Source organism: Scyliorhinus canicula, chromosome 1, assembly GCF_902713615.1.
Source record: "Scyliorhinus canicula chromosome 1, sScyCan1.1, whole genome shotgun sequence".
NCBI lineage: Eukaryota > Metazoa > Chordata > Chondrichthyes > Carcharhiniformes > Scyliorhinidae > Scyliorhinus > Scyliorhinus canicula.
The window spans coordinates 304888973-304912495 of record NC_052146.1 but is presented as its reverse complement, the minus strand read 5'-3'; the positions used below and the strand labels follow the sequence as shown (position 1 = coordinate 304912495).

The window sequence follows — 23523 nt, the reverse complement described above, 5'->3', positions numbered from 1 at the left end:
CTCAACGTAAATGGTGATTTTATTACAGCCAAATGGGTACAGTGGTGTTTAAAGCTCGTGTTACTGTATTAACATAATAATAATAATAATAATCGCTTATTGTCGCAAGTAGGCTTCAATTAAGTTACTGTAAAAAGCCCCTAGTCAGCCACATTACAGCACCTGTTCGGGGAGGCCGGTACGGAAATTGAACTTTGTTGGCCTTGTTCTGCATTACAAGCCTGCTGTTTAGCCCACTGTACTAAACCAGCAGCTAGGCCAAACAATGAAAAACTGTTTCCCCTGGCATGGGTCAGTAACCAGAGCACAAAGATATAGGGCGTGATTCTCCGCGAGGGCCCCCCGACAAAATTCACGCCCCCCTGGCGCCCCCCGCGATTCTCCCACCCCCCGCTCGGAAGAATCACCGCTTGCCATTTTTCACGTCGACCAGCGATTCTCCGACCCGGATGGGCCGAGCAGCCTGCCATTCGCGGCCGTTTCACGACGGTGGCAAACACACCTGGTTGCTGCCATCATGAAACGGGAGTGAGAAGCCTGTTTGGGGCTTGTAGGTGGCCTAGAATGGAAAGAGCACCACGACTGTGCTTGGGAGGGGACAGGCCCGCGATCGGTGCCCACCGATCGTCGGGCCGGCGTCCAAATCAGACGCACTATTTCCCCTCCGCCACCCCGCAAGATCAAGCCGCCACATCTTGCGGGGCGGCTGAGGGGAAAGACGGCCACCGCACATGCGCGGGTTCTTGCCGTCAGCGTCATGACATCAGCCGCGCATGCGCGGGTTGGAGCCGGCCAACCTGTGCATGCGTGGCTGACGTCATTAGGCGCGCCAGCCACGTCATTCTAGGCGCGACGCCCCCGCGGCCGAGATTTACGGAGCACCGCTCCTAGCTCCGCCGGGAGGGGAGAATAGGGGGTGAGGAGCGTCCTCCGAGGCCATCGTGAAATTCAGCCGAGTTCACGACGGCCCTCCCAATTTTTCCCGGGAGCGGAGAATTCCGGCCATCAAATTCCAGAGGTCTACAATGATAACCCGAAGTTTAAATCCCACCATGGCAGTTTGTGATACTAAATTCAGTTCAAAAAGAAATCTGTAAATAAAATGCTTTTATCAGCAAAAGTGTCTGTGAAGCTGTTATTTTGTCATTCACACCCCATTTAGTGAAGGAAACCTACTGTCCTTGGCTGGGTCTGAGTCTCTATGTGATGCAGGCCCACACATGTAGATGTCTCCTAACCACCCTCAGACGTGGCCTAGAAAGCCGGTGCATGTTAGCAATGTCCACATCTGCGAAGCAATAGAATGTACCACATAACCTGCCTGTTAATCCACCACATTTTGCTCACATGTATTTTTGAGCAACCACTTGATTCTTAGCGATGTTTCCTGATTTGACAGCTATCACATACACTAGGTGTCACATTTTTTTGCCAAAGGGGAAAAAAAGACTTGGGGAAGATTTCTCCCTTCGATTGGGAGAATATGGCGAGAGGCCCAGAAATCAGTTTCACCCCGATGCAAATTTATGGTATGGCAACTGCTCGGTGCAAGATTGCGAGAAACAGCAGAGTGTGGTGAACTCAGCCCAACGCATCACACAAGCTTGCCACCCTCCCATTGATTCTGTCTGCACCTCCTGCTGCCTCAGGAAGGCAGACAACATTATCAGAGATCCCTCCCACCCAGGCATTGCCTTCTTCCAGACTCTTGCATCAGGCAGAAGTTGCAGAAGTCTGAAGACCCGCACATCCAGACATAGGAACAGCTTCTTCCCCACAGCTACAAGACTCCTCAAAGACTTCCCCTCAGACTGATCTGTTCCCTGTAAGAACACTATTCACGATGCCCTACGCTGCTCTTGCTCATGTATTTGCTTTGTTTGGCCCCTTGTTACGCACTGTAACCAATCACTGCTTGTCGATGTACCATTTGTCAATGTTCTCTGTTGATTATTCTTTTGTCTACTATGTACATACTGTGTACATTCCTCAGCCGCAGAAAAATACTTTTCACTGTACTTCGGTACATGTGACAATAAATCAAATCAAATCAGATTTACAGTGGGATCTTCTGCTGGTTCCCGTTCAGGCGATCAGAAAGCCCACCAGAGACCAAGTGAACCTCAGTTGCTTCTCATTAATGGGATGCAGATGAATGTCAGAAGACCCCCCTCCTCCCATGCCAGATTCTCTGTGATGCCAGCGGGAAAACACATTGGGGTGAAGCACATTTGGAACAATGTGGTGTGCAAATGGCTGGTCAATGTCTGGGGCTGCCTCTGGGGTTCAGGATAGGGGCTGCCCACAACCCTGAACCTAGGGAGGGGGCAGCATCTGCAGGTGGTCTTTCCAGAATAGGTGTCGGGGGAAGGGCTCCATTTACCAGCCTCAGAATATTCCAGGACATCCATCTTCATTTTCAGGAAGTCCACCTTTCTTAAATAGTTTGTCAGTGATGTTGGACGCCTTTGCAATATGACGCTCAGACTTGACAGCAAATACACACCATCCAGGCCTGCCCCACCACTGAATACGATGTACCCGGGTACATAATTAATGAAGTTAGAGCCGGAAGATTTCCTGCCGGCTTCCACAATGGGAAATACTCACATTCCCTCTCCTGTCCCAGCACTTAGTCTGAAAATGGGAGTATTACATTATGTGCTCAATACATTTTGTTTACAATGCATTCTTATGGCCTGCAGTCTCTATGGCACTATTGCTTCACTCACCTGATGAAGGAGCTGTGCTCCAATAGCTAGTGATTCGAAAAAAGCCTGTTGGACTTTAATCTGATGTTGTAAGATGTCTTACTATTGCTAAACAGGGGAATGTGCCATGTACTTCTCACATCCAACAAATCCCATAAGCGACACAGCGACGACCTATATTTTTACCTGACGTTGGTTGGGGGCCGATGGGGGGGGGGGGGGGGCAGTTGCAAGGTGACTCTGGAACACTCCCTGCACTTTCCCCTCACCCAAGGTGCACCTAGACACTTTACACAGAAGTTGGGTATTGCTCGCAAATATTTCTCATTCCTTGTTCCTCTTGAGAGGTTGGTGGTAGGCTTTCTTGAACTACTGCAGTCTGTGTTCCACAACTTTGTTAATACTCTCCAGCCTTTCTAGCAATGTCATACAATCGAGTGGCTTGCTATGCTCAGATAAGAGTTAACCATGTTAGTGTGGGACGAGGGTTGGCCCAGAATGGCAGGTTTCCCTCCCTAAAGAACATTAATGACCTGTTGGGTTTTTATGGTAATCATGGAAATGACTCCAGAATTATTTATAATTCTTAAAATTCTTAATTCTTTTAATTATTTTAAAAATTAATTTGAGCTCTCAATCTGCTTTGGTGGGACTTAAACTCATGGTCTAGTATAAATGATTTGTGCAAGCCTCTGAGTTACTAGCCCAGTAGACATGACATTACACTACCATCCCCTCCTCCCTAGCCTGTGGACATTGAGGCTAATTGCAATGTCTCCAAGTGCTGTCTCAGCAGAGATTAACTAACTGATACAGTCGACTCTTCATTAACCCAGAGCTCCCAGGTTTATTTCCACTATTTTATAGCCAACATCCATTACAGATCCCATTTCAAAATCCAGCCAAAAAAAAATCAAGAATTGGCTGCTATCCTCCAATCTTGAAGTTATATGTTTGTGAATGACAGGATTGGTTTAAAACTGAATTGTTGAGAACAGCAGACTGGGTGACTGGGTCTTCAGTGACTTCTGAATATTAGAGATCACTAAGAGTGCCAGCCATGGTTCAGTGGGTTCTCACCTCTGAGTTTGTGGGTTCAAGTTTCAATCCTGAAATGTGTGCGCATAATCTAGGTTGACACTCCCAGGGCAGTAATGTAGGAGGTGACGTGTTTGTACTATGCTCCTGTCTGTCCTCTCAGTGTCCTGGCCAATCATACAACTGGGACTATGGAGAGGGCTTTAAATTAAATAGTGGGAGAGAGGATTCATGTGAAGAGTTGAAAGACAAGGTAATAGTGTAGGGTAGCAACATCTGTGTGTGATTGTAACCAGGGTGTGGCAGGAAGGGATGGAGCATAAAATAGAGGAGTGTACCAGCAAATATGGTCTGAACAGTGAACTATGGCTTTAAACTAACAGAAGGGGACACGGGTTCAGGTGATCATAGAAGAATAGAATCAACAGTGCAGAAGGAGGCCATTTGGCATCGAGTCTGCACGGCCCTTGATAAGGGCATCCAACCCAAGCCCACACCTCCAGCCCACTCCCGTAACCCAGTAATCCCACTTTTTTGGATACTAAGGGCAATTTAGCATGGCCAATCCACCTAACCAGCACATCCTTGGACTGTGGAAGAAAACCGGAGCACCTGGAGGAAACCCACGCAGACACGGGGAGAAAGTGCAAACTCCACAGTGACCCAAGTGGGAATTGAACCCAGTACCCTGGCGCTGTGAACCATGAGTGCTAACCAGTGTGCGACTGTGCCGCCTGGCACAGTGATGGGAGATTTAAAAATTAAAAGATAGAAATTGAGGCAAGACAAAGGTATATTGATTTGGTGAAGACAAGTTGGATGGAGTAGGAAGGGAAAGTGTGTTTAAAGGTCAGTATCAATGCATCAGAGTGTAAGGTCCATTCAGGAATAGTAATTAAACAAATTAAAATTACTTTATGTGAATGAAGTGTGGTGATTGGCAGTGATTATCCCTTTTAAGGGCAACACAGCAGTGTAAGGTTCACTGAGCTTGGATGACCAATGGGACTCGGAGTGGGTAATCACCCCAGGGGTGGGTCTCTCTTCGGAGGAGACATATAGAGGATTAGGTGCAACTGTGTGGCTACTGTACTGCTGTACAACTCTTCATGTGCATGGATATGTATGTAAATTATCCCATTGGGGGTGTGATATGTGTGTAAATTATCCCGTGTTGTGGGTGTGGACATGTGTGTAAATTATCCCATTGGGGGTGTAATATGTGTGTAAATTATCCCCTGTTGTAGGTGTGGACATGTGTGTAAATTATCCCCTGTTGTGGGTGTGGACATGTGTGTAAATTATCCCTTGTTGTGGGTGTGGACATGTGTGTAAATTATCCCCTGTTGTGGGTGTGGACATGTGTGTAAATTATCCCCTGTTGTGGGTGTGGACATGTGTGTAAATTATGCCCTGTTGTGGGTGTGGACATGTGTGGAAATTATCCCCTGTTGTGGGTGTGGACATGTGTGGAAATTATCCCCTATTGTGTGCCCGGAAATTATCTCATCGAATTCCTACAGTGCAGAAGAAGGCCATTTGCCCCATTGGGTCTGCACCAATCCCCCCACCCCGCAAAAAGCACTCTACCTAGATCCACTCCTCCAGCCACCCCGCACTATTCCCCTAACCCCCTTAACCTAACCTGCACACCTCTGGGCACTAAGGGGCAATTTAGCATGGCCAATCCACCTAACCTGCACATTTTGGACTGTGGGAGGAAACCAGAGCACCCAGAAGAAACCCATGCAGACATGGGGAGAACGTGCAGACTCCACACAGAGAGTTACCCAAGGCCGGATTTGAACCTGGGTCCTTAGTGTGAGACAGCAGTGCTAACCACTGTGCCACACCTCCCACCTTGCCCTCAATTTATGTGTGTGGACATGTGTGTAAATTATCCCTTGTTTGTGTGGACATTATGTACATTATTCCTTGTTACATGTGTGGACATGTGTGAGATCTAATGTAACTGCCTAAAGATGCAGAGGGCTGATGAAGGGAATATTTTTTACATAGCGAGTGGTGATTTGGAATGCGCAGTCTGAAAGGGCGATGGCAGCAAAATCAAAAGTAATTTTCAAAATGAATTTGATGAATAATTGAAAAGGAGAAATTTCCAGTGCTATGGGGAAAGTGCAGAGGGAGGGATACTGATTGCATTGATATTACCGAGTGCTAGCACAGCCACAATGTGCCAAATGGTCTCCTTCTATACTTCTAGGTGTGGCGTTTCTAAATTTGGAAGATTTGTTGGAGACCCCCTGCTTATATTTTATTTTGTGTATATGTGTTAAATTTTTATCATGTGGTCCCTTCCTCTGTTCTCTTTTTGAATCTTTCCCAATAGACCTGTTGGATACCAGCCAATCAAAATCAAACACCAGAGCAGGGGTTCAGTGAGCAGGAAATAAACCTCAGGCACTTTGCTCCTTTAGTTGTAAAATAGTTCAAGGGTTTCTGCTTCCTCTTTAATGTGTCTCCTTTATACCCCTTTCCCCAGTGGGTCTGCTGGAACCCCGCAATCTGCGGGTATCTGACGAGTGGTACACCCGATTCCGTGTGACCTGGGACCCCGCTCCATCGCCAGTTCTTGGATACAAGCTTGTTTACCAGCCTACAGGTAAATAAATACCCACATCTGTGCTGCACATGCCATTTTCTTGCTTTTCACACAAAGTTTTATTCCCTCTCCTGCAACGTAGGTAATAATGTACTACCTTGAACTTTTCAATTCCCCTGTGACTCATGAGCGAGGTTCAGCTGAAATACACTGCTTTTCTAATTTTGCCTGCCCTAGGTTTTATTCATTGAGTGTTGGGAATAATAAAATGTTTTGAATTTTCTATATGACATATGTGAGGAAAATAAAGGAAATTTTAAGGGATTTATATTTGTATTGGCAAACATTAGGAGTAAGGTAGAGTTTTAAATTAGTTTAATTTAATGCTTATGTTTCTGGAAGGGTAAAAATTATAGATTCATGCTGGACCAAGGTATTTATAAGTGTGAAGGTCGGTTAAATTCCAACTGTGCTTTTATTGTGCTTAGGAAGGGATACAGCGTGAAGAATAAATAAAAGACATAAGCAGGCGGCTGTTGCTTAGCAACTGGAGCCTTGTAAGGTAGAGAAGCTTTAAAGTTTTACTTTAGCTAATTTATGGGCAGTTGGAGATGGGTGGTGAAAAGGAAAGGAGTTCCGCTAGAAGCAGCTGGTTTGGAAGACCAAAGAGGGAACGCATTCTCATCATTGCTGGAAGAAAAGACATACCATGGAGTAACGGTTAAGAAAATAAGTACCGAGATCTGGAGAGCAGCTACTTAAGCAAACTAGAGAAATTAAGAGAAGTTTCCAAGAAGTCTTGAGATTAAAGTAAGTAGAACTACAGAGAATTGTTCAATGAAGACAAACAGAGCTGAGACGTAGGCTAAGATATCTGACATGATTGTCAGGTTTGTGAGATTTTATTCCAGCCTGTGGTGAGAGAGTTCAAATAACCATGGAAATTGGTGGCTGAAGTAAAAGCAGTTAAGACAACGAAACCCTAAAGGAGTTAGAGTAAAATACTGGACTGGATTCGTTGTTAAAAGTGGAGCGGAAGCTTTGTTTTCAAAGTGTAATTTGCAAAACCCTGTCTGGATTTTGGAATGCAAACTGCTAAAGGAAAGCAGACTAATGAGAAAAAAACAATAAAGTGTGGTTTTGGCAGTGGAGTTTGGAAACTTTCATGTGACAATCATCTGGGGAGTTTCTGAGGAGACATCCCAAACATTCACTTGGAGTTCAGAGTGGAGTGCGTGTATTTGATCACAGCCATCTTGAGTGCTTAAAAGGGACTTTATGTCAATGAGACCATTGTATCTGAAGATGCACTTTGTCATCCATGTTAATATTTAAGTCTGTGTATTTATTAAGCTAAAGGAGGAGTAAAGGAGTACTGTATAACAATCCAGCTTTTCATGTTTAACTTTTTCTTTTGTTGTTAAAAGCAATAGCGGCCCTACGAATTTGTTCCTCCATGTATTATAGAACAGCAGAAAGGCCGAATGGCCTCTTGCATTGTAGGGATTCAATGATTACAGTATTTTGAGCCAGGATTCCATTTTGGAATCATCACATCCAGTTAGAACACCAACTGGGATTGTAACACAAATAAAATTTCAACTTGCCTGACAGACCTGAGTGTACTGGCTTCCCAATTCCTGAGTTAGCACACCTTAACCAGAGCTTTCATAGCCACGGAGGGGAGGGAGATCAGTCAAGAGTTTTTAATTGTGCTTTCTATCTCCAAGCCTTTGGTCAGGGAGGCAAGAGTTCAGCTTTCCCACAAGTATGGTCCATTTGGACAAGATTTCCAGAGGGCTCCGCATTGCACTGCAACCTAAGCAAGACATTTGGTTTGGGAGTGGGTGGACGGAATAAGTTTGATGCAGAATCAATCATGGCTTTCGTAAGGTTATAGTCATAAAATCATAGATGTTCACAGCATGGAAACAGGCCCTTCGGCCCAGCTTGTCCACGCCGCACAGTTTCTATCACTAAGCTAGTCCCACTTGCCCGCATTTGGCCCATATCCCTCTATCCCCACCCTGCCCATGTAACTGTCCAACTGTTTTTTAAAGGAAACAAATTGTACCTGTCTCTACCATTGCCTCTAGCAGCTCGTTCCAGATGCTCACCACCCTCTGTGTGACAAAATTTTCCCTCTGGTCTCTTTTGTATCTCTCCCCTCTCACCTTAAACCTCTGCCCTCTATTTCTATGCTCCTCTACCTTTGGGAAAAGATGTTGACTATCTACCATATCTATGCCCCTCATTATTTTATAGACCTCTACACGATCACCCCTAAGCCTCCTATGCTCCAGGGGAGAAAGTCCCAGCCTATCCAGCCTCTCCTTATAGCTCAGACCATCAAGTCCTGGTAGCATCCTCGTAAATCTCTTTTGCACTCTTTCTAGTTTAACAATATCCCTCCTATAATAGGGTGATCAGAACTGAACACAGTATTCCACGTGTGGTCTTACTGATGTTTTGTTGGATAATTATCTGATCAGACAGAAATTGCACTGTTAACTGGGAATAGGCAAGGAGCTTGAACTTGCTGAGTTGTTTGCAAAAACCAACACAAACATAACCGGCTTTGCTGTAAACATTCTATGATTCTATGATTTGGAGAGGGGCTGGAAGACTGGAAAAGACAAAGGCCTGAATTCTCCGCCACTTTCCACCGGTACCAGGATTCCTGATGTGGCAGAGAATTGGATGTCTGGGGGAAAAATGGGATGGTGCTGGGAACAATCTGTTTCCGATGCTCTGGCCCCCTCGCTGCCGGGATTGAGGTTCACGCCCGGGTGCCAGCTGGTGGATGCAAATGGATCTCAATGACTCATTTGCATCCACCTGGGGGACTGGGCACCATATTCTCCTGGCCCGTGTGATTCGCTGTTCCTCTGGGCCGGGAATCATGAGGTCGAGAATCACTACAAGTATTGCCTAGCGTGACCTGACATGGTGGACCTTGCCGTGGACTAAGGGGTAACTCTGGATGGAGGTTTCCCCTAAAGTCTGTTACCCGCCCTCCTACAGGCCTGCCTCCCTAATCAAAGGTCCCAACCCCACAAGCCACAACCCCCCAGAGACCCCCTGGATGAAGAGCCCCTCCCAGACAATCCCTATAAAGGGAGACCATTCACAGAGACCCCCTAAATAGGGATACCGCCGGCAGGGACTCTCCAAAGAGAGAGATCCCCAACAGAGAAATAGGGAGGCCACCTCCACAAAGACCCCCAAAATATGAAGACACCCCATAGGGACCCCTGAAATATGGAGATCTCCCATAGAGACCCCTAAAAATGAGATTCACAGATATGAGACCCCTGCCAGGAAGCTCCCCAGAAAAGATAAATCTTTCAGAATGCCCCCGGAAAAGAGAAATCTGTCAGGAAGCCCCCCCAAAAAGAGACCCCTGTCTGGAAGTTAGAGAGCAGTGCAGACAGAGGCAATGAAAGCAATTACTGTTGTAATACTCACCTGGGCATACACCTGCTGGCTCAGATAGAGGAAGCATCATGTGTCAATTCCTGGAAAGAGAAAGTAGTGACCTGTGTTTGAACCCCTTAGATCCTTGAGCTGCAAGCCATTCATTCATTTGCCTTAGTGGTCTGTGTTGACCGCATCCACACATGCACACACACACACACACACACACACACACAGTTGTGAGCCTTGCTCCATTCATCTTCCTTCATGGCTGAGTAACACTGAATTACTCTGACCACAATGTTTACAAACATCAACCACTTCAACGAGAGTTAAGTGTTGTCAATTTCCAGTTGGCCACTTCAAAATCACTCAAGCGGAAAAGGCGGGGGGGGGGGGGGGGGGGGGTGCTGGTGTGATTGGAATGCATTTAGCTCTCTCAATATGGTGGCCTGATAACTGGATTTCCACAGGAATCCCTCATAATCATCACTATGCATAAATTTGCATGGCGAAGGACAGTGAATTACTTCCTGATCTGCGATCGCAGCGGGAGCGCAAATCAGTTGCAACTCACCTCCGCCGGGAGAATAGTCTCCCAAATGGAGAATCCCAGCAAAATCTCTTTGTCAAAAGCTTCTTTGTGTGTGTAGTACAGTCCTGGTTCGATTTACAGTCGCAACTATTAGAGAAAGTGCAGCTGGTAAGGCAGTCATGTATCTTGTGTGTTTAAACTTGGTGAAGGGAAAGTTTTTAGAAAAATTAATCTGGGATACCCAAAGAATCAGGAAACCCAAAGAAAGTAAATTCAAACGGCAACTCATTTTCAGCCAAAAGAAAAGGTCGCAGCGTGGCATACACAACAAACTTCCCAACCGTGACTACCGATTTCCTCGGATGGTGATGTCTAGCACGAGGGGACATAGCTTTAAATTGAGGGGTGATAGATATAGGACAGATGTCAGAGGTAGGTTCTTTACTCAGAGAGTAATAAGGGCGTGGAATGTCCTGCCTGCAACAGTAGTGGACTCGCCAACACTAAGGGCATTCAAATGGTCATTGGATAGACTAATGGACGATAAGGGTATAGTGTAGATGGGCTTTAGAGGGGTTTCACAGGTCGGCGCAACATCGAGGGCCGAAGGGCCTGTACTGCGCTGTAATGTTCTATGTTCTATATGCCGGTCCCAATCCAGGCCGGCTTTTAAGAAGTGATATTATGACCCCCCAGCTGATGGGCCTCTGCTCATTGGCAGGGGTGTTTGTAATTCACGAGCCCCATGAGGAGGTCAATCAAATCATCATGTGGGTCTTGTGGAGGTTATTATGTGGGACAAAGTTACCAGTCAGTTTTGGAGTAGTCATACTGGTCTTGAAAGGTTAACTCCATTTTACTTCCCACAGAAGCTGCCAGATGTGCTGGGTATTTCAGTAACTTTCTGTTTTTATTTCAGATTTCCGGCATCTGCAGTATTTTGCTTTTCAAACATGAGCAGAGTTCAGTCCAAGCACAGTTATTTTATTTTGTGAATCAATCTAATGTATGGCATTGAACGGAAGTGGAGCAAAATACTGTTGCTAGAAGTTGAGTCCAGGCATAGGGTGGGATTTCTGGCCCTGCATGCTGCTGGGCTGATCCAGTCCCACCAAAAGTCAATGGACTTCTGGCTAGGGCGTGAAATCTCCTGTGTCGAGTCCCGCCATGATGGGGCTGGAAAATCCCGGCCATAATTTTGGGTAAATATTGGAGTTCTTTGCCCGACCCCATACTTATGCTCCTTGAGGTTTAACTTTGTTCTTAATCGTCTCCTTAAATTGGCCGAGCTGCCTCTGCAAGTTGCAGCAGACAGAAGCTCACGCGGATAATCTGGCCTGAGGCTGAATTGGGGATCCCAGGTAATATTTGCGATCTGAGGCTCAATTTCAGACATGAGGCTTGAATCTCCAGAGGCCCAGTTTCAAATCGATCTTGCTCCCTCTGCATCCAAACGCATTTCCACCTCTCTGTATGATTGCAACGTCTAATTTCATCAGAATGATTGTGCGGTGTTGGCAGGTTATTTTTACATTTGTTCTGAAGTGTTTGTGCTCCCCTCCTTTGCTCCCCACCTCCCTTCCCCCTTTGGGGCCTCATAACCTCTGCACTCAGAAGCCCCGGCATAAAGAGAAAAAGAAGCGATGAGAGAAGTTCAGACTAAAATTTAACGTACGTAATGATTTCTTGTTTCAGGCACAAATGAAAAAATGGAGTTGTTCGTGGGGGACGTGACATCTTACACACCGCAGAATCTGAAGCCCGGCACACCGTACGATGTCGATGTCTATGCTATTTATGATTCAGGCAGCAGCGAACCATTGGCAGGTCAAGGCACTACCTGTGAGTTGATCTGGCAGAACTGAGCACTGAGTGCTGAGCTTGTGGCATTTGAGTGCTACAGTGAGAGTTTGGTGACTGAGGGAGTAAAAGGGTTATTTAAAGTCTAGTATTTCTTTTATTTAGTTAATTAACTTAAAAGTTGCTGTTTGGTCTATAAGAAGGTGAATTTTGAATCAGCTTTAAACAAGGTTCTACTTGGACTTACTTGCAGCTGGAGCTTGTTAATTAGTTAATTGCATTAGGCCAGTTTTTAGAAGCTAGAGTCACAGTATAAATAGGGGCTAGATACAGTGCAGACTTTGTTTGCACTGAGTGCTGAGCTTGTGGCATTTGAGTGCTACAGTGAGAGTTTGGTGACTGAGGGAGTATAAGGGTTATTTAAAGTCTAGTATTTCTTTTATTTAGTTAATTAACTTAAAAGTTGCTGTTTGGTCTATAAGAAGGTGAATTTTGAATCAGCTTTAAACAAGGTTCTACTTGGACTTACTTGCAGCTGGAGCTTGTTAATTAGTTAATTGCATTAGGCCAGTTTTTAGAAGCTAGAGTCACAGTATAAATAGGGGCTAGATACAGTGCAGACTTTGTTTGCACTGAGTGCTGAGCTTGTGGCATTTGAGTGCTACAGTGAGAGTTTGGTGACTGAGGGAGTATAAGGGTTATTTAAAGTCTAGTATTTCTTTTATTTAGTTAATTAACTTAAAAGTTGCTGTTTGGTCTATAAGAAGGTGAATTTTGAATCAGCTTTAAACAAGGTTCTACTTGGACTTACTTGCAGCTGGAGCTTGTTAATTAGTTAATTGCATTAGGCCAGTTTTTAGAAGCTAGAGTCACAGTATAAATAGGGGCTAGATACAGTGCAGACTTTGTTTGCACTGAGTGCTGAGCTTGTGGCATTTGAGTGCTACAGTGAGAGTTTGGTGACTGAGGGAGTTAGGTGAGGAGGGAGTAAGGTACTCCTTTCATTTAATTTCCTATATTTATCAAAGAGCGTGAAGGGAACCAGGAGTTTAGAGTACAGCTGACTGGGAGCAGAGTCGGAGGGCGGAGGTCCAGTTGGTCCACAGGGCAGCTAATTCTGTAAAGTAAGAGGGGATGGAGGCTAGGGCAGTTGCATGCTCCTCCTGTAGGATGTGGGTGGTGAGGGATATCACTGGTGTCCCCGCTGACTATACCTGCGGGAAGTGCACCCAACTCCAGCTCCTCAGAGACCGTGTTAAGGTACTGGAGCTGGAGCTGGATGAACTTCGGATCATCCGGGAGGCAGAGGGGGTCATAGAGAAGAGTTACAGGGAGGTAGCCACACCAAAGGTACTGGACAAGAGTAGCTGGGTTACAGTCAGGGGAAAGAAAACTAACAGGCAGACAGTGCAGGGATCCCTCGTGGCCATTCCCCTTCAAAACAAGTATACCGTTTTGGATGCTGTTGGGGGGGATGACCTACCGGGGGAAGGCCCCAGCGGCCAGGTCTCTGGCACTGAGTCTGGCTCTGGGGCTCAGAAGGGAAGGGGGGAGCATAGAAAAGCAATAGTAATAGGAGATTCAATGGTTAGGGGAATAGATAGGAGATTCTGTGGTCGCGAGCGAGACTCCCGAAAGGTATGTTGCCTCCCGGGTGCCAGGGCCAGGGATGTCTCTGATCGTGTCTTCAGGATCCTGAAGGGGGAGGGTGAGCAGCCAGAAGTCGTGGTGCACATTGGTACCAACGATGTAGGTAGGAAAAAGGGTGTGGAGGTAATAAACAAGTTTAGGGAGTTAGGCTGGAAGTTAAGGGCCAGGACAGACAGAGTTGTCATCTCTGGTTTGTTGCCGGTGCCACGTGATAGCGAGGCTAGGAATAGGGAGAGAGTGCAGTTGAACACGTGGCTGCAGGAATGGTGTAGGAGGGAGGGCTTCAGGTATTTGGATAATTGGAGCGCATTCTGGGGAAGGTGGGACCTGTACAAGCAGGACGGGTTGCATCTGAACCAGAGGGGCACCAATATCCTGGGGGGGAGGTTTTCTAGTACTCTTCGGGAGGGTTTAAACTAATTTGGCAGGGGAATGGGAACCGGATCTGTAGTCCAGCAACTAAGGTAGACGATAGTCAGGACGCCAAAGCACGTAGTGATGCAGTGGGGAAGGTAACAATGACAAAGGAGAGTACTTGCAGGCAAGGAGATGGGTTGAAGTGTGTATACTTTAATGCAAGAAGCATCAGGAATAAGGTGGGTGAACTTAATGCATGGATCGGTACTTGGGACTACGATGTGGTGGCCATCACGGAAACCTGGATAGAAGAGGGGCAGAAATGGTTGTTGGAGGTCCCTGGTTATAGATGTTTCAACAAGATTAGGGAGGATGGTAAAAGAGGTGGGGGGGTGGCATTGTTAATTAGAGATAGTATAACAGCTGCAGAAAGGCAGTTCGAGGGGGATCTGCCTACTGAGGTAATATGGGTTGAAGTTAGAAATAGGAAAGGAGCAGTCACCTTGTTGGGAGTGTTCTATAGGCCCCCCAATAGCAGCAGAGATGTGGAGGAACAGATTGGGAAACAGATTCTGGAAAGGTGCAGAAGTCACAGGGTAGTAGTCATGGGCGACTTCAACTTCCCAAACATTGAGTGGAAACTCTTTAGATCAAATAGTTTGGATGGGGTAGTGTTTGTGCAGTGTGTCCAGGAAGCTTTTCTAACACAGTATGTAGATTGTCCGACCAGAGGGGAGGCCATATTGGATTTAGTACTTGGTAATGAACCAGGGCAGGTGATAGATTTGTTAGTGGGGGAGCATTTTGGAGGTAGTGACCACAATTCTCTGACTTTCACTTTAGTAATGGAGAGGGATAGGTGCGAGCAACAGGGCAAGGTTTATAATTGGGGGAAGGGTAAATACAATGCTGTCAGACAAGAATTGAAGTGCAGAAGTTGGGAACATAGGCTGTCAGGGAAGGACACAAGTGAAATGTGGAACTTGTTCAAGGATCAGGTACTGCGTGTCTTTGATATGTATGTCCCTGTCAGGCAGGGAAGAGATGGTCGAGTGAGGGAACCATGGTTGACAAGAGAGGTTGAATGTCTTGTTAAGAGGAAGAAGGAGACTTATGTAAGGCTGAAGAAACAAGGTTCAGACAGTGCGCTGGAGGGATACAAGATAGCCAGGAGGGAACTGAAGAAAGGGATTAGGAGAGCTAAGAGAGGGCATGAAAAATCTTTGGCGGGTAGGATCAAGGAAAACCCCAAGGCCTTTTACACATACGTGAGAAATATGAGAATGACTAGAGTGAGAGTAGGTCCGATTAAGGACAGTAGCGGGAGATTGTGTATTGAGTCTGAAGAGATAGGAGAGGCCTTGAACAAGTATTTTTCTTCAGTATTTACAAATGAGAGGGGCCATATTGTTGGAGAGGACAGCGTGAAGCAGACTGATAAGCTTGAGGAGATACTTGTCAGGAAGGAAGATGTGTTGCGCGTTTTGAAAAACTTGAGGATAGACAAGTCCCCCGGGCCTGACGGGATATATCCAAGGATTCTCTGGGAAGCAAGAAATGAAATTGCAGAGCCGTTGGCAATGATCTTTTCGTCCTCGCTGTCAACAGGGGTGGTACCAGAGGATTGGAGAGTGGCGAATGTCGTGCCCCTGTTCAAAAAAGGGAATAGGGATAACCCTGGGAATTACAGGCCAGTTAGTCTTACTTCGGTGGTAGGCAAAGTAATGGAAAGGGTACTGAGGGATAGGATTTCTGAGCATCTGGAAAGGCATTGCTTGATTAGGGATAGTCAGCACGGATTTGTGAGGGGTAGGTCTTGCCTTACAAGTCTTATTGAATTCTTTGAGGAGGTGACCAAGCATGTGGATGAAGGTAAAGCAGTGGATGTAGTGTACATGGATTTTAGTAAGGCATTTGATAAGGTTCCCCATGGTAGGCTTATGCAGAAAGTAAGGAGGCATGGGATAGTGGGAAATTTGGCCAGTTGGATAACAAACTGGCTAACCGATAGAAGACAGAGAGTTGTGGTGGATGGCAAATATTCAGCCTGGAGCCCAGTTATCAGTGGCGTACCGCAGGGATCAGTTCTGGGTCCTCTGCTGTTTGTGATTTTCATTAACGACTTGGATGAGGGAGTTGAAGGGTGGGTCAGTAAATTTGCAGATGATACGAAGATTGGTGGAGTTGTGGATAGTGAGGAGGGCTGTTGTCGGCTTCAAAGAGACATAGATAGAATGCAGAGCTGGGCTGAGAAGTGGCAGATGGAGTTTAACCCTGACAAGTGTGAGGTTGTCCATTTTGGAAGGACAAATCTGAATGCGGAATACAGGGTTAATGGTAGGGTTCTTGGCAATGTGGAGGAGCAGAGAGATCTTGGGGTCTATGTTCATTGTTCTTTGAAAGTTGCCACTCAAGTGGATAGAGCTGTGAAGAAGGCCTATGGTGTGCTAGCGTTCATTAGCAGAGGGATTGAATTTAAGAGCCGTGAGGTGATGATGCAGCTGTACAAAACCTTGGTCAGGCCACATTTGGAGTACTGTGTGCAGTTCTGGTCACCTCATTTTAGGAAGGATGTGGAAGCTTTGGAAAAGGTGCAAAGGAGATTTACCAGGATGTTGCCTGGAATGGAGAGTAGGTCATACGAGGAAAGATTGAGGGTGTTAGGCCTTTTCTCATTAGAACGGAGAAGGATGAGGGGCGACTTGATAGAGGTTTATAAGATGATCAGGGGAATAGATAGAGTAGACAGTCAGAGACTTTTTCCCCGGGTGGAACACACCATTACAAGGGGACATAAATTTAAGATAAATGGTGGAAGATATAGAGGGGATGTCAGAGGTAGGTTCTTTACCCAGAGAGTAGTGGGGGCATGGAATGCACTGCCTGTGGTAGTAGTTGAGTCGGAAAATTTATGGACCTTCAAGCGGCTATTGGATAGGTACTTGGATTAGGGTAGAATAAGGGAGTGTAGGTTAACTTCTTAAGGGCAGCACGGTAGCATTGTGGATAGCACAATTGCTTCACAGCTCCAGGGTCCCAAGTTCGATTTCGACTTGGGTCACTGTCTGTGTGGAGTCTGCACATCCTCCCCGTGACTGCGTGGGTTTCCTCCGGGTACTCCGGTTTCCTCCCACAGTCCAAAGATGTGCAGGTTGGGTGGATTGGCCATGACAAATTGTCCAAAATTCTATGATTAACCTAGGACAAAAGTTCGGCGCAACATCGTGGGCCGAAGGGCCTGTTCTGTGCTGTATTTCTCTATCTATCTATAACCTTTTATTGATGCAAAAAAGGGCTGCTTTTGTACTTTTGTTTGGACAACTCTCATAAGTTCATTCCTGCCTTCAGCCACTGGACCTCATCAGGAAATTGCTCTAGTTTTGTGAAACATGTTACTCTTGACAAATGGGAGATCGCAGTTCCCTGATGCAGCGAAGGAGCCACCCAGGCAGTGCCATCCTGGGTCTCTTCGCTCTTGAGAGGCTCACTTGCAAAAGGTGAAAGGAAATTGATTAAAGACACAGGCATTAGTGTTTTTATTACACTCGTTACTTTAATAGTGATGGATCAAATTTTTGATGCTGTCGCACCAGTATTTAACACCAACAACCAGGCATGTGTCCCTTTACCCAACTCCTCTACTCTGTATTTTCCAATTACAGATTAAAGGGTTGAGAAAAGCTCCTCAGTTTCAAATACTTCGCCTGGGTGTTGAATTGGTGTTTAGATATCAAGAAGTAATGAGCTTCTCTGAAGATTCACTGAGTTCAATCACAGCTTCAGCTGAGCCACACAGATTCCAAGCACAGAAGTCCTCTTCACTGAGCCGGGTAAAGGTTTTGCACTTGCTCTCAGTGTTCCTGGGCGAGGGATGAGATAACATCCAATGATCATATCCCTTATTTTGATTTCTTTCGTTTCGGGGGCATGGGTATTGCTGGCATATACCAGCATTTAATCACTATCCAATGAGACTCTGTCAAACAGAAAGTGTGTGTGTAAGGCTGGAACAGGCTCAGCTTTGAACGTAGGCTCCAGTTTCAGTCACTGATTTAAAAAAAGGGATGAGGGAGAAAGCTGGGTTCATTCTCCTTAAACCAGAGACAATTAAGGGAAGACTTAAGAAGCAGTCAAAATTACAAGGGCTCTTTATAAGTATGGAGAAGTTGTTTTCAATGACAGAAGTCAGTCCAGATTTCAAATAATCGACAAAAGAATCGGGTGCAGTGAGGGCGTTTTTGTTAATATCATTTTGTGAACTGGAATGCACAGCTTGAAAAGCTGGCGAAAGTATTTTCAATTCGAACTTTGAAAACAGAATTGGATAAATACTTGAAGTGGAAAAATGTTCAGGTTTGTGAGGAACAATAAGAGGAGTGAGACGAATTGACTCCTTCAAAGGGCAGGCACAGACACAATCGAATGGCCTCTGTGCTGTGTGACTCCATGAGCTAAATTTTCCCAGTTAGGTCATGGTCCTAAATTCAGCTTCAATTCCTGGTTGGAAACATTTATGTAGTCATGATGGGATGTTTTTCACCAGCTTCGTGGATGTAGCCAATGAAAATGCCGCCTCCAAAATCCCTGTACAATCAGGGACAGAAGGGCCCAATCACAGGGCTTGCAGAGATATCTGGCTGGCAGCCCCACAGTGCGAAGTGGGCACTGCTGAGGCAGGCAGGAGATCACAAGGATGCCACAAAATGGAGTCACTTTCTGCAGCACTGCGAAAAATTTAAAAATCACACATGGCCACAGCTATCAGACCATCATTGTGGAGGAGGAGCCCCAGGTTACAATTGTGGCAGTTTCAAGACAAGGGGTCCATGCTGGGGTGACAGAGAAGAGGCTTTGATGGCTGCCCTCATCTGTTGCCGGAGGTCGTGGCGGGGGGGTGCTGCCTCTAGTACTCTGAGCTCATTGGAGTGGGGGCGTTCCTGTTCACAATTGGTGACATCCTGATCATGGCACCATCTTTCCCCTGTGCTTGGGCCATTATAAGGCACGTTAGCACAGTGGGTAACACAGTTGCTTCACAGCGCCAAGGTCCCAGGTTCGATTCCTGGCTTGGGTCATTGTCTGTGTGGAGTCTGCACGTTCACCCCGTGTCTGCGTGGGTTTCCTCTGGGTGCTCCGGTTTCCTCCCACAAGTCCCAAAAGATGTGCTGGTAGGTAATTTGGACATTCTGAATTCTCCCTCTGTGTACCCGAACAGGCAGCGGAATGTGGTGACTACGGGTTTTTCGCAGTAACTTCATTGCAGTGTTAATGTAAGCCTATTTGTGACAATAAAGATTATTATTATTAACGGTCTATTTGGTTACCTGCTGAGATAGGGTCTGTGACCTACAACCTGTTGACGTGGCCATTGGCTTGATCACTTGGACACAGGAACATGTCCAATAGCCAAGCAGACACGTGCTTTACATGTGCTTCGTTCCCGATCCTGCCTCCTAACCCACCTCTGACAGAAAAATACTTTCACTGTACCTTGGTACACATGACAATAAACAAATCCAAATCTTCTGCTGGACACAGAAAAACTATGGCCTGAATTTGTAGAATGGTTGGTGTTCAGCCCAAAGGGTTGATGGGCTACCCTGCCACCTCCGGCAACCCTGAATCCATATTCCATTCAAACAAGTGTTGACTGGCATATGGTGGGACCTCCATCCCTCTCTCTCTCTCTCTCTCTTGAGAGAGGAAGTCTGGCCTTGGAGAACTGATTGGCCGGCAGCACTTCAGTACATCCAGGCATAGCACTGCAATGGCTGGAAGAGGTACTCCAGAATTTGTCTGACAAATTCCCATAACCTGGAGGAGAGGGGGGGTGGGGGAGTAGGGAATGTCTGTGGGGTCTTAAAGGGCTGGGGTCAAACTGGATCTCGTGGACAGACCGATGAGAATGATGGTTCAGACCTTATGAGAAGAGCTTCCAATCAGAAGTGCCATCTGATGGCAGCACTACACCCCCCACCCAACTTCCCGCCTGAGACAGAACTTTGTTTTTCTCCAGCCTCAACCCCCTTCCCCACCCTCCGCCCCCAAAACTGTGGCCTGCCTGTAACCTAAAAATTGATGCAAGGTGGGAAATTTGAAGATTTTGCTCAACACCAATCTGCCTGTGGCCTCCTTTTGCTCTCTAGACAGATTATAAAATTGAAATTTGCAGGATATACTTTTACTTTGCTGAATGCTGATTTCCTCTGGGATTACACTGCTGGCTGCACGGTTCAGTCAAAATGTTGGTCAGTGTTAAATTACCAGCCCCTGCACACTCAGTTTTCATTCCCCACAGAAAAGTGGCAGGATATTCCTATAACCCTTTGTTCCAGCCAATGCAAACTTCACACTTTAGAGTTCAAGCCAACTTTGAGGTTGTGTGGTGAAACATTTATTTCAGAATGTAGTTGAAGGGATTAAACCTTCACCATTTAATCCTTTCATGCACAAGCATATGTAAATATTTGGACACGACTTGTGTATCGACACTTCCGTGTCAACTATCAGATGCCACCATTCAGACATCACTCACGAATGGTCACCTTTTTTCTAACTCTTTTTCATTTATTTTTCTTTATCCCTATTGTGCCTCCTTTCATTTCTCCCCTCTTGAGTGCTCTTCGCTCCCTAACCTGACAGTACAGGGGACTAATCTTGCCAATCTCCTGTCCACATCCAGTTCACCATTCTTTGTGTTAACTCAGAGAACTCTTCCACTGGGCCAGCTCTCACTGCCCTTTTCTGCATTATCCTCCAAAACATCTGTTCACTTGTGAACAAGACCCTTGCCATTTATGAGCTGAGAGATGAAAACACCTTTGCCCTGAATAAATCCACCCCATCTAGCTTTAGATTCCAATACACACCCTGCACAGACCATTGGGATGACAGCGTGGCACTTGACAACTGTACACACCTTGCTCCGTTCCCACTTATTTCTCTGGCATCTTCTCCTCGTTCTCCACTACACTCACTTCATATGTGGGACTGTTACAGACTACTTGATAGAGTTTTATTTCTCTGATTAGTCAGCAACTCCATTACTGCTGTATCGAGCGAATGCCGTTATTTTAGAACGTGAACTAGATGGACCTGGGGCTTTTCTTATCCAGCAATCAGCTGGACTTTGACACAGGATATCAGCTGAGCAGTAATGTCTGTGGTACTTGTTTCTAATGTTGCTCATGGTATGAAATAAAATATTCTTTGGTCTTTTTGTTCTCTCTCAGTGTACCTAAATGTGACAGGACTACGTACATACAAAGTCGACTGGAATACTTTTTGCATCGAATGGAACCCTCACAGGGCAGCGACCTCCTACAGAATAAAGCTTCAGCCAGTTGATGGTAAGCATGAGGTAGAAAAGAAAGGGTTTTAGATTAAACATACCTTCTCTTTCCACATATTGTTTGATCTGTTCTCCAATACTCTTTTCCCTGTATCCTAACTTGCACCGAACCAATTCACCCATCCTCCCTGCTGACCTACGTTGGTTACCAGTCCAGCGACACCAATTTGAGATTGTCATCCTTATTTGCAAATCTCTCCATGCCCTAAACCCTTGATATCTCTGTAACTCATACCCAATATTCATGCAATTCTGGGTTCTTGAGCCACCCCCACTTCTTTCACCCACACCAGTAGCCGTGCCTCAGCTGTATGACTCAAAGCAACAGTAAATTTTTATCTAAACTTTATTAGTTAACTAGTAGAATTATATATTTTCTTTGTGACTCAATGTTGCAACTGGAGAGAATTAAAAAAAGATTCCAAGTCGTAGATAACAAGAGGGGAAATTGGATGGTGCAGTGGATTAGACAGTGAAATCAGCATTTCATTCCCATGGACTGTGGTTTGAATTCACTCCAGATTGAGCCTCTCTTATCCACTCAACTGTGGGACCTGATTTGAAACCAGCCGAGGAGCTCAGTACGTCTCAGCATAAATCGGTCCTGTATTAGCATTAAGTTGGCAATGCCCCATGAAGACAGGGTGGCATTGGTACAGTATGAAACACCTTTCAGATATTAAGGATCAGGTACCTTGTCCGGGCATCTTACAGGTAGCTTTGCTCTGCATCTAACCTGTACAATACCGCTTTCTGACTTTAGGCATGCTTAAGAGTGAAATTTTATATCCTAAAGAATGAACTTGCACTTATGCAATGGCATTCATGACCTCAGAACTTCCTAATGTCCTTTACAGAACTAGGGACCTGGGTTCGATTCCAACCTAGGGTACTGGCTGAGCACAGTTTTGCACATCCTCCTGCGTGGGTTTCCTCCTACAGTCCAAAGTTGTGCAGATTAGGTGGATCGGCGATGCTAAATTGCCCCTTGGTGTCCAAAGGTTAGGTGGGGTTATGGGGAGAGGACAGGGGAGTGAGCCTGAGTGTGGTGCTCTTTCGGAGGGTGGGTGCTGACTCAATGGGTTGAATGGCCTCCTTCTGCACTGTTGGGATTCTATGATTCCATGAAGGTACTTTTCAAGTGCAGTCACCTTTGTAAAATGTTGGGAAACGCAGCAGTCATTTTCTGCACAGAACCTTCCTCACATAACACTGGGTAAATTTCCATCGTTCTATCACGAAATATTTTATGTCCATTTGAGAGAGCAGATGAAGCTCAACATCTCATCTAAAAGACAGCATATTGAGCAATGCAACAATCCCTCAGTATTGCTTTTGAGGACGTGTGCTTCAGTCTAGAAGTACAGGTGGGACCTATAGTCTTCCGACTGAGAGTATTGACACTTTTGAAATGCCATTCTGATATTGGCAGCTCGAGATTAACACCTCAGTGTGGCACTGAGTCAATGATGCTTGTTGGAATTTTCATCGTTCCCAAGTTTCTGACTGTTCAGGTGAAATTTGGAGACTCGCAGAGTGTTGAAGAAGAGTAGGGAGTTTCTTGTGTCCTGACCAATATTTCTGACACAACCAACAACAATACTAACAGATGACCTGATTACGTAGCTCACTGTTGTTTGTAAGATATAGCTGGCACAAAATGGCTTGCCGACATAACCATAATTGTTGCACAGAGAAAATTTGTGGAATGCAAGAAGAGGCTATATGAATGCAGTTGTTCCCATCTTTCTATTTGTCAATTTCTGAACTTGATAACTAACCTGAGAAACAAAAGTACTGGCAGTGAAGGGCAATTCAAATTTAAACGTGTTAACTTTTATTATACTGATGTGGTTTTGGAATGTTTACAGCTGCATGTTATTTCCATATGGATTCAATTCACAACAAAATCTGTAGGATGTTAAAAACAGGAAAATGAAAGGTGCACTGGAGAATATCACTCATTAGCTAGTCTTTTAATGTTTGCCAACTAATTCGCTAACAAATATGAAACAAGGGAAGTTTAATGGTGTCTGAAAGGAATTTGGTTTTAGAATCCTGAAACCTAAATGATCTGAGGACACACATGTGCACAAAATGT

General features: G+C 45.6%; 1 protein-coding gene across 4 annotated transcripts in view; it reads left to right on the top strand.

Moving 5' to 3' along the window:
* LOC119976369 (collagen alpha-1(XII) chain-like) overlaps positions 1-23523 on the top strand; it is a 370037-nt gene that overhangs the window by 180887 nt on the left and 165627 nt on the right. For all 4 annotated transcript variants that reach the window (XM_038816870.1, XM_038816860.1, XM_038816879.1 and 1 more), the window contains 3 exons: positions 6253-6372; positions 11960-12106; positions 21304-21420. In XM_038816870.1, coding sequence (XP_038672798.1) covers positions 6253-6372; positions 11960-12106; positions 21304-21420 — 384 coding nt within the window. The remainder of the gene's footprint in view (positions 1-6252; positions 6373-11959; positions 12107-21303; positions 21421-23523) is intronic.